The sequence below is a fragment of the Mirounga leonina genome, unplaced genomic scaffold, assembly GCF_011800145.1.
Source record: "Mirounga leonina isolate KUSES-001 unplaced genomic scaffold, KU_Mleo_1.0 Mir_175, whole genome shotgun sequence".
In the NCBI taxonomy this organism is placed as follows: domain Eukaryota; kingdom Metazoa; phylum Chordata; class Mammalia; order Carnivora; family Phocidae; genus Mirounga; species Mirounga leonina.
Window position 1 is genome coordinate 28,212,329 of NW_023270453.1, and position 13,861 is coordinate 28,226,189.

At 50.6% G+C, this 13,861-nt stretch overlaps 1 protein-coding gene across 1 annotated transcript in view; it reads left to right on the forward strand.

Annotated features, from left to right (window-relative positions):
* The window catches only part of ABAT (4-aminobutyrate aminotransferase), an 84,130-nt gene that overhangs the window by 32,980 nt on the left and 37,289 nt on the right, over positions 1-13,861 (forward strand). Inside the window, exon 2 of the mRNA XM_035022239.1 lies at positions 11,829-11,943. Coding sequence (XP_034878130.1) covers positions 11,874-11,943 — 70 coding nt within the window. The 5' untranslated portion in view covers positions 11,829-11,873. The remainder of the gene's footprint in view (positions 1-11,828; positions 11,944-13,861) is intronic.

Sequence of the window (13,861 nt, forward strand, 5' to 3'; positions counted from 1 at the left end):
TGGAGTGCAGCATGTTTGTTGAGCCTTCCCTGTGTGATGTGGGGCTGCTGAGCCAAATCAGTCGCCTACTGTCAAGTGACGCTCATGATCCTCATCATAATGTGAAATTATTTATTGCCTGTTCCTTCCATTGGAACTGAAGGCAGAGACTCTGCTGCATTGGTTCTTGTTCCCACCCCCACCTGGGTCCTTAGGGTTTAGTATTGCATCTTCAGGCAGTAGGAGATCAGGAAATGCCTGATAATGAATCCATGAATGAATGAATGAATGAATGAATGAATGAATTTCCCTGGCTAAAGGGAGAGACGGAGATTGTCTCATTATAGGTGAACTGGAAAAGAATATGCATATAAGTTTATAGATAACGTACACATGGCAAATGCTAGCAGGTGTTGAAACGAGGTGGTGGGTACAGCCAGGTTTACCCTGAGTGTGTGAACATTTTCATTAAAAAAATGAAGTTAGGATTGCTGGAGAAATCCAGATGAGTGACATCTAACCCTGAATTGGTGAATCAGGAAGGCTTCCTGGTAGAGGTGGCCAGAGGTGCACTATGGAAAAGCACACAAGAGTTACAGGAATATAAACAGGAGGTGGGGGGTGCACAGGAAAGACATTTCAACAGATAATAGCACATGGGTGATGGATGACCTGGAGGCAAGATAGAGCAGAGTGTGAGCAAGTCAGTGTCAACAGGGCAGGGAGGGGCGACCGTGTACCTGGCCAAGCAGCTGGGCTTAATTCTGGGGGCAGTGGGAGCCAGGGAATGTTCAAGTAGGAGAGGGACTAGGTAGCTGCATTATGTAGCTGTTCCCCCAACCCTTCTCTTTCCCCCTGGAGGATGACCAGGGTTTTTGTACGTCTCAAGGAGTATCATTTTAGAGATTAGCTTTTCACTTAGCAAGTTTGTTTTCCTGTAAAGGTATCAAAAAGTCATAAAACGGGCACCTGGGTGGCTCAGTTGGTTGAGCATCCGACTTTTGATTTCAGCTCAGGTCATGATCCCAAGGTCATGGGGTCGAGTCCCTTGTCAGGCTCCACGCTCAGTGGGGAGTCTGCTTGAGAGTCTTTCTCCCTCAGCCCCTTCCCCCACTCGCATGCTTTCTCTCTCAAATAAATAAATCCTAAAAAAAAAAAAAATCATAAAACAGAGGCACTTCTCTTTTTTTTTTTTTTAAAGATTTTTATTTATTTATTTGACAGAGAGAGAGAGATACAGCAAGAGAGGGAACACAAGCAGGGGGAGTGGGAGAGGAAGAAACAGGCTTCCCACGGAGCAGAGAGCCCCATGTGGGGCTCCCTCCCAGGACCCTGGGATCATGACCTGAGCCGAAGGCAGACACTTAACGACTGAGCCACCCAGGTGCCCCTAGAGGCACTTCTCTTAAAGGGGTGGAAGGTGGAGAAGCCTCCTGATGGAAGTCAAGGCACCAGGGACACTGGGACACCTAGATGGCTTTCTCTGCCATTGAGGGTGCCAGCCCAGAATACATTCCATCCCAATTTTATCCACTCCGGATGTTTGGCTCTGTGTAGACAAAACAAGTTGTTTTTTTGGCTTGTTTTTGGACAAAAGTGACACTTTTCTGGCCTCGAAAGCCGATAAGCCTTCTTCCCCAGGCTTAAATCCGAGCTCTCTCCTGGGTGCCACATTTTTGTCCTCCAGAGGCCCCACTCCTTTTGCAAAATAAGCTAAACAAGGCACTGTCAGCTTCGCGGTTAATGGCTCCTGCCATCTGCCCTCAAACGTCCCATGGAATGACTCTGAGTGCTCCCTATGTGAACAGATTATGTGTTCTGTCTCGGAAAAACAAGCTACCAGATGGGGAGGTAGGGCTGGGCATGAGGATTTTTGAAGTCTCCCATTCAGAAGGCCTGCCTGTTTGGCCACGGCCATGTGACTGATGGCCGCCATGGTCAGATCCAGAGCAAGGGTGAGCCTGCCTGTGTGTGATTGGAACAGTCTTTACAGAAGGTGATGGATCAGGGTGCTTTATCTGACCACATCCTTGGACCTGCCCTCCACGGGCTCACCTGCACCAAAATGTTTAAAGAGTTAGCCAGAAAAATTAGGAAACAAGAAATGGTGGACAAATTCTTTTTCACAGATTCATATTTAAAATACTCAGCAAGGGGGGCGCCTGGGTGGCTCAGTTGGTTAAGCGACTGCCTTCGGCTCAGGTCATGATCCTGGAATCCCTGGATCGAGTCCCGCATCGGGCTCCCTGCTCGGCAGGGAGTCTGCTTCTCCCTCTGACCCTCCCCCCTCTTATGTGCTCTCTCTCATTCTCTCTCTCTCTCAAATAAATAAATAAAATCTTTTAGAACAATAAATAAATAAATAAATAAATAAATAAATAAAATAAAATACTCAGCAAGGGGCACGTGGGTGGCTCAGTCACTAAGCATCTGCCTTTGGCTCAGGTCATGATCCCAGAGTCCTGGGATCGAGCCCCACATCGGGCTCTCTGCTCAGCAGGAAGCCTGTTTCTTCCTCTCCCACTCCCCCTGCTTGTGTTCCTTCTCTCGCTGTCTTTCTCTGTCAAATAAATAAAAATATTTAAAATACTCAGCAAGATTTCTCCACTACCTGGAGCTGTCCTAAATACTAAGGAGTTCTAAAGATGCCAGTTCTTCTTCTGAAAGGACCTTCCATTCCATGGGGCTCCTCGTAGAATGGGGGCCTCTGCGCCCTGGAAGGGACAGCAGGGACAAGTGTTGGGGCACAGGGAAAAGTCCAAGTGTGGCCTAAGGTTGGAATTGTTAGGGCAATTGTAGGCCCCTACCGATGAACCTGTGGCCAAAAGATGAGAGTCCTTGGGAAGGCTGCAGACAGTGACAACTGTTGGTTTGAAGTTCTTGGTCACTGTGAAAATTGTATGTATTGGCCTGAGTTGTCTGATGAGATTTCTGGGTAAGGACTGAAGCCACCATCCTGGTAATGGGGCCAGGTCTCAGCCCTCAAGCTGACACAGCCCTGGTTCTCACCCAGCTCCATTGTCTTCAGCTGTGTGACCTTTCACAAGTAGCAAAACCTCTCTGAACCTCTCCCCCACCTGAAAAATGGGAATAGTACCATTTGCCTCCAGGAACAGGCGAGACAGTGTGTTGAGCCTTGACATGGTAGACATTATGGGTTCATTGAATTGTAGCAGATCTCTGCATGCACACAGAAATGAACAATCCTTTGAATTATTGAAAAGTGAAGACATCTCCAAGGGACGTGGTCAGGCACATCTCATAACTCGAATGAACAACAGTGTTTCCAAGTCACCTGCCCTGCAGAACTTGAAGGGAAGAAATTGGCTCCTTTGTTATCTGCTGTAGTATTTGCACCCTTAGCAGTTCCTGGAGTCCTTAAAATGATTTGTTTTCTCTGAAAGGGAAATGTACCTCCTCCAGTCACCTATTCGTTGTTGGCCTTCCCACAGAATTGCAAGTTCCCTGAGAACAAAGTGGGACATGTCCTTGTTTAGCATGGCATCTGGGGGGCTTAGCGCTGGTGCTCCATACACACCTGTGGAACCAGACCTACCTTCTGCAGCTTTAACCTGGGGTAGCTTCTTCCGCATTGGCACAAGCATCCTTTCCAAACTGATTCTGTTCCTTCAATCCTCCCCCCTTGTAGGATCAGAAATACAAAACTAACTCAACCATTTGCAAATGTTTCTGTCTGAATACGTGCTACACGCAGAACAAAGGCTGTCTGTCTCCCCATTCAGAAGGCTTGCATTTGATGCCTTGTCTGTTCTTTTTCCCCTTTACCCTGTTCATTCACAGGCTAGGGCCCACCTGCCTTCTAGCACCAAAGCACTCATGCCTCATGGGTAGCTTTCATTCTTCCCATTTCACAGATGGGGAACCTGTGGCCCCGGTGAGTTGTGCATCAGGTCCAGAATCATCAAGCTAGAATATGGCACCTCTGGACCCCATTTCTGACTCATGTGACTTTCTCAGCTGCGCCTCTGCCTTTCGTAGAAGTCAACATTTGCCTGTTTCCAAGAACAGTATCGCCCTCCCCTTGTACGAGTCACCACTGATTGCATGTTGCTGCAAGAGGCCGATCATAGAACATCATGCATGCAGGGAGGGAGGGCTGGGGCCCATGCTGTGGGGACAGCCAGGGGAGGCTGCAGGATCTGGCACTGGAGGAGGGAAGCCAGGTCCGAGATAAAGCCTTCTGTCCCAGCGCCATCCATCACAGCCCCATGAATGGGGCCCTGCTAGCCATCTGCACAGGCCCAGGGCTCTGGCTTTGTTGGTTGCCATGGCGACCCTTGTCCCTGACAACAGAGGCGCACTTGGCTATATGTGTCATTGTGTCCCACTGAGTCTGCAGAAAAGCCAACAGACAGCTGGGGCTGCAGACAGGAAAGGAACGTCCCAGGCCTCAGCCAGCTCTTTTGTCTTGGCCTGCAGAGTAGATATGAGAATGAGAGACGGAGCATCTTTTGGGGCCCCAGAGAGGCCTGGGGGTCCATTTCTAGCCAATGACTCATGCAGAGATTTTGTGTTCATGGGGCCTGCGAGGCAGCGTCGTGGAAAGGTGAGTCAGACACCATCTTCAGGCATTTATGGAGCACTTAACTATTTATTCAATGATTGTTTGTAGCCAGGCACTGCTCTGGGGCTGGGGATACAGCAGGGACCCAAGTCTCATGTCTCAGTTCACACTCTGCTAGCCCATGAGTTAGGTTCAAAGGGGTATTATCCCCATTTTACAGATCAGGGAAAGGGGCACAGAGAGGTTGTTTAACACGCCGAAGGTCACACAGCAAGTAGAGGAGTCTGGCTTCACATTCAGCACCCGTACCCCACCTCTCCAAACGGCCACCATGGGCTGCTTTTTCTCTGTATTTTTGAGATGTTTAACTCTCAAAGTCAGAAACCCTTCATTTCCAGAGAGATGGGGATCATGCAGTCCTGGGTCAAGTGCAGGGTCCACCATCCACCTCTAAAGACAGTAGTTCTCAGCCTCCCCTCGGGGGCTTCACCAGTGCCCATGTCACACCCCTGAGACTCTGGTTTAGTTGTGCTGGGTGGAGACCGCCATAGGTGTTATGCTCCTGGAAATTCTCACACGCAGCCAAGGGTAAGAACCGCTGGCTCTGAGCTCGGAGACCCTGGAGGAGCCCATCGACCTTCTGAGCCTGCCATCCTGCAGAAGGCTGAAATTACACGTGAAGGTACATCGTATGTAGCAAGTGAGCAATAAACAGCTGCCAATGCTTTGATGACTTTTCTTCTTCCTCCAGAGCATTTGGGGGGGGGGGGCCTTTCCCTGAATTCCCTTATCCCATTGATTTAAACACTGCCCTGGCCTCTCCCCATCCCATCCCACCCTCCGAATGCAGGCATACGAATGCACGCATACGAGGCAGATAAGAGGGAGCAGAGAGAAGTAATTAGCATTTTAATTAAAGAAAAGGGGCTGGGGAGAGGTGGGTGAGCCTGGAGGGCTCAGTGTCTGGTTGCACCAGGGTTTGCAACTTGTTTTGACCGAGACACACAGTAAGAAACAGCATTTCTTGCAGGTGTCCTGCATGCCTCAAACAAAAATTACCCTCGCCCGCCATGCGCTCGGGTAGATCCTATTCTATTTAGTTTATGTTGGTTTAAATTTCCCTTTCAGTTCTGATCATGTCAAGGAATGACATCCCTCTGTGATGCTAGCCTGCCTTTGACACCAGACTGATATCTGTCTCCAGATGTGCAGATCGCACAGGGCGTGGGAGACAGAGCAGAGACATAGATGCTCACACTATCTCGGGGGGCAATGCAGTGGGCCTCTCGGCATGCAGGCCAGATGGTTCTTGGGGTCAGAAGGGGCCATGGAAACTATGTGATCCAACATGAGGGGAAACTGAGGCCAGGAGAGGCACATGGCTTTGGCTCCTGAGCCAAGCAAGGGCTGTGGTGAACAGTCACGTACACAATGATTACAGACTTGGGCACAGGGGAATATTATTGTTAAATTGTTGTTTTAACACAAATTTCAGACCCTCACACTAATTTTCATGAGTCCTCCGATGGACCTTTTTAAAAGGCAGGTGTTGTTGTCCCCGTTTCACAGCTCAGACGTGTTGAGTTCACTCACTGCATAAATTGACCTGGGAACTGAGCTGAGCTCTGGGTACCCTGGAGAACAAGAAGAGCCTGATCCCCTCTCTCTTGGGATTTGCATTTTTCTGAGTGTGATTGGAGTGTTTCAGGCAGGAAAGTGATGTGAGATGAATTATCCTTAAAAAGGTTGGGGACCAAGTAGAAAATAATGGAAGGAAAGCAAGGAGAGAAAGCCAGGAGAGCACCGAGGGTATCAGTGCTCCGGTCCAGGTGAGATGATGCAGTTCATGCCAGAGCGGTTTAGGGCCTTGCCCCCAAGCGGGACCCCTGGGCACCCAGCTCCCTACATCACTGTGGGGGGGGAAGGGGAGCCTTCCTTTGTAACTGCCTTGCATCTGAGAGGCTCCAGAGCATGTCCCCAGGAAGAGTCTGCCTTCTGTTGGGCCCCTTTCCTTGGTAACCCCAGAAACCTCCATGGACCTCAGACCACAGAGCTCTAGAATCAAGCACTGCATCATTGGCAGAGAATACAAAAGGGAGGGACAAGTCAGAGAGGAAACTCAAATGTCTGAAGAGCCTATGATCTGCCAGGCTGTTCACATCAGTTGTGCCTAATTCCCAGCACAGCCAGTAAGAGAGGCATCGCCCTCCCATGCCGTAAATAAGGACTCTGAGGCTCAGAGTGTTTTTGTAAGTTCTGCTCTGTTAGTTACATAAGACAGTGAGCTTTAGAACTGAAGCCCAGGCTCCAGGCATTGCACACATATCTGTAGTGTCTATTACAGGACCCATGACAGACATCACTAATCTATCACAGCTCTATTTAATCTTGATCTTGGTCACTGGTTCATCACTGGCACCTACACACAGCCCTGGCATATGGCGGGGCGCAGTGGTTTCTGCTAAGGGAATGACTGAATCAAGCAGGGTAAATGACAAGCTGTAGCCGGCAGGCACTCAAACGCAGGCCTGCATGACCTCAAACCCTTGTCTTGTCTCCCATCTCTAAAAGGGGAGGGCCAGCTCCGTAATTCTCTTGTTTGCTTTTATTTTTTTATTGCAGTCAAATTCACATAAAACAAGATTACCCAAGAACCATTGTAAGTGAATAACTTGGTGCCTTTGGCACGTTCAGGCACACTGAGGCAGACATCGCCACCAGCTCCAGAACTTTCTCGTCATCCCGAACAGAAACCCCATTAGACAGTCATCCCCACTGGCCCCTCTCTCCAGTTCTTGCAACCACTCACTTGCTTTCTATCTCTTTGGCTGTGCCTGTTCTAGACATTCCATACAAATGGAAGCCATGTGTGGCCCTTCGTGTCTGGATTCTTGCACTGAGCATCATGTTTTGGGGGTTCATCCAGTTTGTAGCATCTATCAGCGCGTCATTCCTTATTATGAAGGACTCTGTGGTGTGGACAGACCCCGTGTGGCTTACCCGTTCAGCCGCTGATGTACACTTGGGTGGCTTCCATCTTTGGTATTGTGGCTGGTGCTGATATCAACGTGTGTATACATGTATCTGTTTGAGCTCCTATTTTGCATTCTTTGGGGTGTACACTTAGGAGTGGATTGTTGGGGGCGCTTGGGTGGCTCAGTCAATTGAGCATCTGACTCTTGGTCTCAGCTTGGGTCTTGATCTCACGGTTGTGAGTTCGAGCCCCGCATTGGGCTCTGCACTGGGCATAGAGCCTGCTAAAAAAAACCAACAACAACAAAAGGAGCGGAATTGCTGAGCTGTGTGGTAATGCTATGTTCAACTTCTCAAGGAACCCATAAGTCTTAAAGGCTAGGGATTTAGAAGCTGGTCTCTGGCTCCTTCCTGCCTCTCAACCCTCACCCCGTAGGTGCCCTCCAACATGCCTTGGGAGCCCCCCTCCTCAGCTCACAGTGACCCCAGCATCTCATTGACATGTGGCTTGTTCCGTTTACCCCTCCCCCGGACCTGGCTGAGCAGGACCCTTCTGAATAAGATGGAAGAGCTGGACCCCCACACACACTGAGGGTGTCTCCAGCCGACCCTGTGCATCTTCTTCTCTTCCACCTTCCCTTCCCCTGTGATTTCGTGTCCTGGCCGCCCTCGCCGTGCCCCCGACTCTTGCCCATTCTGCATCTCATCACCCCTGAGCATTTACTGGAGGTACCTCCCCTTTCCTCTGTGGCTTCCGAAAATCTGCTCACCTTTGAAGGTGCAGCTCGTGTGACACCTCACTGGCATCGTAAGCCCCGCCAGAATGAATCTCTGTCTGCGTTTCCACAGCACCTTGCATATTCGTACCAGCAGAAGTCATGATTTCACCCTGTCTGGTACAGAATTACTCGTTGACAGTGAACTGGAAAATTTTTATATACATAGCTTGCCCAGTTATTTTAAGGATTTATTGACATGAAGGGGAAAGCAGCCTAGTGCATTAAATTCTCCTATTCTCTCCCCTCGTCCCTCTGCCACTAAATTATGAGCTTCAGAAAGAGAGGAGCGTTTTACCCATCTCAATACCTACATAATGCAGTGCCTTGCCTGTAACAGGCACCTAATTAATTTTTGTTGATTGGATTAGTGGGCTAGAGAAAGTGAGCACATGACATCAACTCTTCTGATTGTTGGAAGCATATGTGCTAAGAATTCACGTCTGATAGAGATCAGGTTTTCTTATAAGGTCAATTTCAACTGCAGGCCACCGAAATGTCACCGCCATTGTATTTCCCATTGTGACATTTTGTAATTGAAAGTGTGCAGGTGTGACTCTCACTTTTGCAGAGCATTCAGATGTTAATATGCGCATTCTTGGAGATTCTCGCATTTTCAAACACATGTTTAATGGAAATTAAATTGTGTGGAGTCTTAAGTGCTCCCGTTTGAGACAAATGGTTTTAAATGAGAGACAGCAGCCGCTGGTTCTGCATAGTCACTGTGCTGCTAAATGAACAGGCTTGCTTTGAGTTGGATATGCTGCTGGAATAGATTTAAAAAAAAACAACATTGAGTTATCAAGGAAAGAGTATGGTTTCTCAGTTAATTTATGGTCGCATGTTCCAGACCCATGCTCTCCTCAATAACATTTCCTCTGCTGAAAGGCAACAAAATTTCCTCTCTGATGGTCGCATGTTCCAGACCCATGCTCTCCTCAATAACATTTCCTCTGCTGAAAGGCAACAAAATTTCCTCTCTGAACTAGATCATTTGTATTCATCAAGCACCAGTATCTACTATGGTGAGGTGTTTTGTTATTCGCTGAGTTAATCGATGTTGTCATGAGTAAAAGCAAGGGCTTTGGGCTCAGACAGTCCCAGGCATTCCCGTAACCAAGGCCAAATACATAACCCCTCCGAAATTCCATGTCCTCATGTCCCTCCCCACTGGATGGCTGGGCACATTGAGGGGGATAAAGCGCCCTTCAGAACCGTACCCCGCTCCCTCAGACTACAGTCACTTCCTCCTGGGACGCCTCCCAGAGCCCCCACCAGGAGAGACTTTATCCTTAGCCACCCTGCACCTGCTGGGTGGTGGCTGAGGAGGAGAGCCCTAGGCAGGCACTCCCAGTGCACTCCCAAGATGTGGGGCCCAGTCTGATTCTCTAACTGTGCTATTAGCTGGACTCCATAAGCAAAAGAAACCCAGATACTCAAGCAAGCTAAAAGGGGGCGGGCGGCGAAAAGGAAGGTGGAGGGAGCCTTCTTCTGGACCAGTGGGATGGGAACACTTCTCCCTTGGTCCTTCCATTTGGAGGGACATCTATGATCCTGACACTCCTGGCCTTCCCCCTGCCGTACCGGCTCACCCCAAGGGATATGGGGGACTCAGGTTGGCCCCAACAGGTTCAGAAGTGAGTGGTGCACTCATGGCCAGGCTGGGCTGCAGGCTTGAGGTGGAACCAGGGAGCCTCTGTGTCCAGGACCTCCATCCTCTCTTGCAGCTGCTTCTCTGTTGCACACTGTTCTGCATGCCGGCTCCTCTCCTGAGGTAGGAGGTGCGACCCCACAGCTCCCAGGACTCTGGCCTGTCCCCGTCCAGTCAGCTGCGGCCAGGGGGGTCACACAGCATGGACAGGGCTGCCGGGTCTGCACCCCTGTAGACAGAGGAGGAAGTTTCCAAGAGCGGGGAGGCACGGTGTGCTGAACGGACACCCCAAAGCTACCTCCTGCACCCACTTCCCAGGAGCACCTCAGTTGCCTTATCTGTGAAGAGTGGATGACATAGCCATTCATCTCCTGGGGCTCTGGGGATGAAACAGGGTGGTATCTGCAGCACCTCTAGGTGCTCAGGACATGGTCATGCTTGGAAGGCAAGCACTGCACTTGACTGATCCCTGTGCCCTGTGCCCAGTGCCCATGGGGGGGGAGAGGGTGAGGGGGGCACATAGTAGGTGCGCCATGAATATTCATGGAATGAGTGAATCCTTAAACCAGTGCCAACACCGCCCTCCTTTGTTTAGTCTCTGCTTCTAATAATACAGCTCCACGTCCCATTAGCTCTGGGGTACTGGGTTGGGAGCACTGCCAACACATCGTCCTGAGCTTGGTGCCAGACATCTGCCCCAGTCCTCACCCTTGCTGCTAAGCCTGCAGCTGCCCCTAGTTGGCGCTTCCTCTGTGTTTTGTTGCAGCGTGAATGGATGGACATCTATGAAGTGTTAGGACTCAGCGACTCTGGGGTCAGACAGATCTGTTTTCAGATCCACCATTAACCTCTCTGTGCCTCAGTGTCCTCATCTGTAAAGAGGGGACCACAGAGTATTGTGCGCATTCATAACAATAATGAATATTAATAGTGCCCTATGCAAAGAGCTTAGCACAGCGTGCAGCATGCAGAAAGGACTCAGGAAGCAGGGTCCAGAAGTTGTGAGACGTGAATGGCTCCATCATTGTTCTGAGATCCAGCACAATATAACCGAAAATACACACTCCAGATAACAAAGCAGGGATTTAGCAAGAAAACCCACAAACCAAAAGATGCAGGGGGAACACAATTGAATGGTGGCCTGGGGAGGGGGTGGGGGAGGTGATAAAAAGAAAACAAGGTGGGGGGGCTGTTGTTCCAGGCCCACAAAGCAATGGGCAACTGGCAGGTCTAGCCAGGGAGAGCAGGACTTGGGAGGGGTCTGGGGCACGGGAGCTGAGAACCCTCACTCCCTGGGTTCCAAAGCAAAGTTCCACATCCAGGGAACCCCCTCCATCTCCAGCAAACTTGAGAAGGTTGGTCACACTGGAAATATGCACCCCCCAAAACGGCCCACCAGGTACTGCATGGGGTCCTGGGATTCCCAGACAGTGCTGGGGACCAGTGTTCAGTGTGGGGACAGGGCAGCAGGGCTCCCAGCCTCTCGTGTTGTGCGGCCACTGCATCTGCTCTGAATCTTCCATCTGAGCCCTCCCACCTCACAGATTGGGCTGGCTTGTCCCCTGTGGATGATGCACTGAGCTGGTCAGCTCGCCTGCAGAGGGATCTCAAGCCAGCTCTGTCCCCTTGCTCTGGTTTCCACTTAGAAAATGTGCACAGTGATCCTGCCTGGGGTGTGGTCAAGGTCAAATGAAAACACTTTTATTGAAGGAATCTCTACAACTAACATGGGTCTCAAACCCACGACCCAGAGATCAAGATTCACATGCTCCTCCAACTGAGCCAGCCAGGTGCCCCCGGCCTTCGGTTTTTAAAGTGTATCCCCAGTATGAAAGCAAAGGATGTGATGTCAGAAGAAACTACATGGGAAATGGCAGGGAAGTGTTCTTGGCTGGCCTGACTGTGCATTTCTGGTTTCTTCCAGGGTGGAAGCGTGTGAAGGGGGCCTCTGTTCCCGGAGGAGAGGATCATGGCCTTCATGTTGCTCAGCCGGCGGTTGGCCTGCACCTTCCAGCACAACTACAGCCTGCTCGCACCCAGTAAGCTGTGGAGGGGGGTCTTGGCAAGAACTGGTCCTGATGGGAAACACAATCCAGACTGGGGATTCTTGGACTGGGAGAGCCCTTGGGGGTTAAGGGGCTGGCCAGCCAGTATTTCTGGGGCTGTCTCCCCCTCACACACACTAAAACTGTCCCCATCACCCCCCTCCATCTCCCGTCTCAGCTGCGCACTCCTGTCCCCGAATGAACAGCTCTGTGGTGGACAGGAAGCTGATCCGGCCTGGAGCCACGTTGCTTGCCTGGAGTGGCAGCGCCAGCAGCCGGAAGGGTCCGGCCTGTCCTCACAGGGACTGTTGGGGAAAACACATAGCTGAGCTTGTGCCAAGAAAACAAGAAGGCTACAAGTATCCTTGTGATTGACCTAAAGGCCAAGTGGGCTTCCAGGGTACTGGATAGGAGGCGGCTACCCCCACCGCACTCTCCCTCGCCTGCACCCACCCACACCCAGCTGGCCTGCAGCACCGCCCACTCCGCGGCCATGTCTCTCCATCTCTCCGGGGCTTCTGTTTCTCTCTGCCTCGCTGAGTGCAGGCAGCTCAGCCAGGCCAGCCTCATCAGCTTGCAGGATCCCGTGAGACCTCCTTCCCAGTGGCCCCACCGGAAGGCACACATGAATCCCATTTTGCAGGTGAGAAAGCTGAGCCTCAGAGAAGCAAAGTCAGTTTAGCTGCAAACACTGGGTTATCATCCCTCCCCCATGTGCTTCCCTGGGGCTCTGGGGGAAAGAGGGGCTAGTGGTAACCCCCTTAGGGGAACCCTACATCCCCCCCCACCAAGCCTGTCTCAGTTCTCTCAGAGCCCCGTGCTTGTCATCGTTGTGTCCTTTTCTTATTGGTCTCGTCTGCCTTCTGAAGACAAAGTGCTGGCTGTGGCCTTGGTTCGCATGTAGAATGCAGGTGTTTATACCCTGGGTAGGATAAAGAGCAGGCGTGTTCTCTCTCCCGCAGGAGTATTAGCAGGTTTTGTTTTAAAATAAGCCTTTTAACTTGGGCTGATTTTACAAGTGCAGAGAAATTACTAAGCTAGTCCAGAGAGGTCCCCTGTGCCGCAATGTCCCCCACAGTTAAAATCTTACATCACTGGGATGCATTTGTCGAAAACTAAAAAGCTGGCCTTATATTTTACTGTTAACCAAACTCCAGACTTCTCTTTGGATTTTACCAGCCTTTCCCTTGACGCCTCTTTCTGGATCCCAGGATCCAGCCCCTGTTCCCCCAGCGCACCGCGTTGTCACGTCATCTCCTCTGGTCTGTGACAGTTCCTGCCTTCCCTTGTTCTTGACCTCCGTAGCCTTGAGGAGTTAGGTTTTGAGGTTTTGTCTTGTTTTACGCAATTATAAGAGAAGCATATTAATGCTGACCCATTATTATGTTAAAAATAAACCGAAACCTGACCAATGGTGCAGGTATGGGGTGCTCCAAGCAGGAGGGAGAGTCCTCCCTAGCTAGTACTATGGAGCACCTGCCGGGTGCCGAGCACTGGGCCAGGCGCTGAGGATACACCAGTGACGAGAGAGTGTGGCTCCGCCTTTGCAGGTCATTCTCATGGACATCGGAGCCTTCCCAAGGAGAAAACCAGGAAAGAGCAGTGGGTCAAGACTCCTACTACTGGGCCCCATCTCACCAAGTGAGCCTGACCAGTGGGCAGGATGTGAGCCTCCGTTTCTCTTCGGGGAAGTGGGGGTGGTACTGGTGTCCTCCCTGCTTTGCACATTTCTTGTCTCAGAAGGAACAGCTCATGTGAAAGCTCTTCGTTTATGCTTCCATTAGGCGGGGAGTGGCTTAACTCCCATTTTACAAGCATGGATATGGAGGCACGATGAAAAACCAAGACAGATGTGACTAAATCGGAGTTACCAGCTCTGCATTTTCTTGGCCAGAGCGGAATCTTTTTTTGG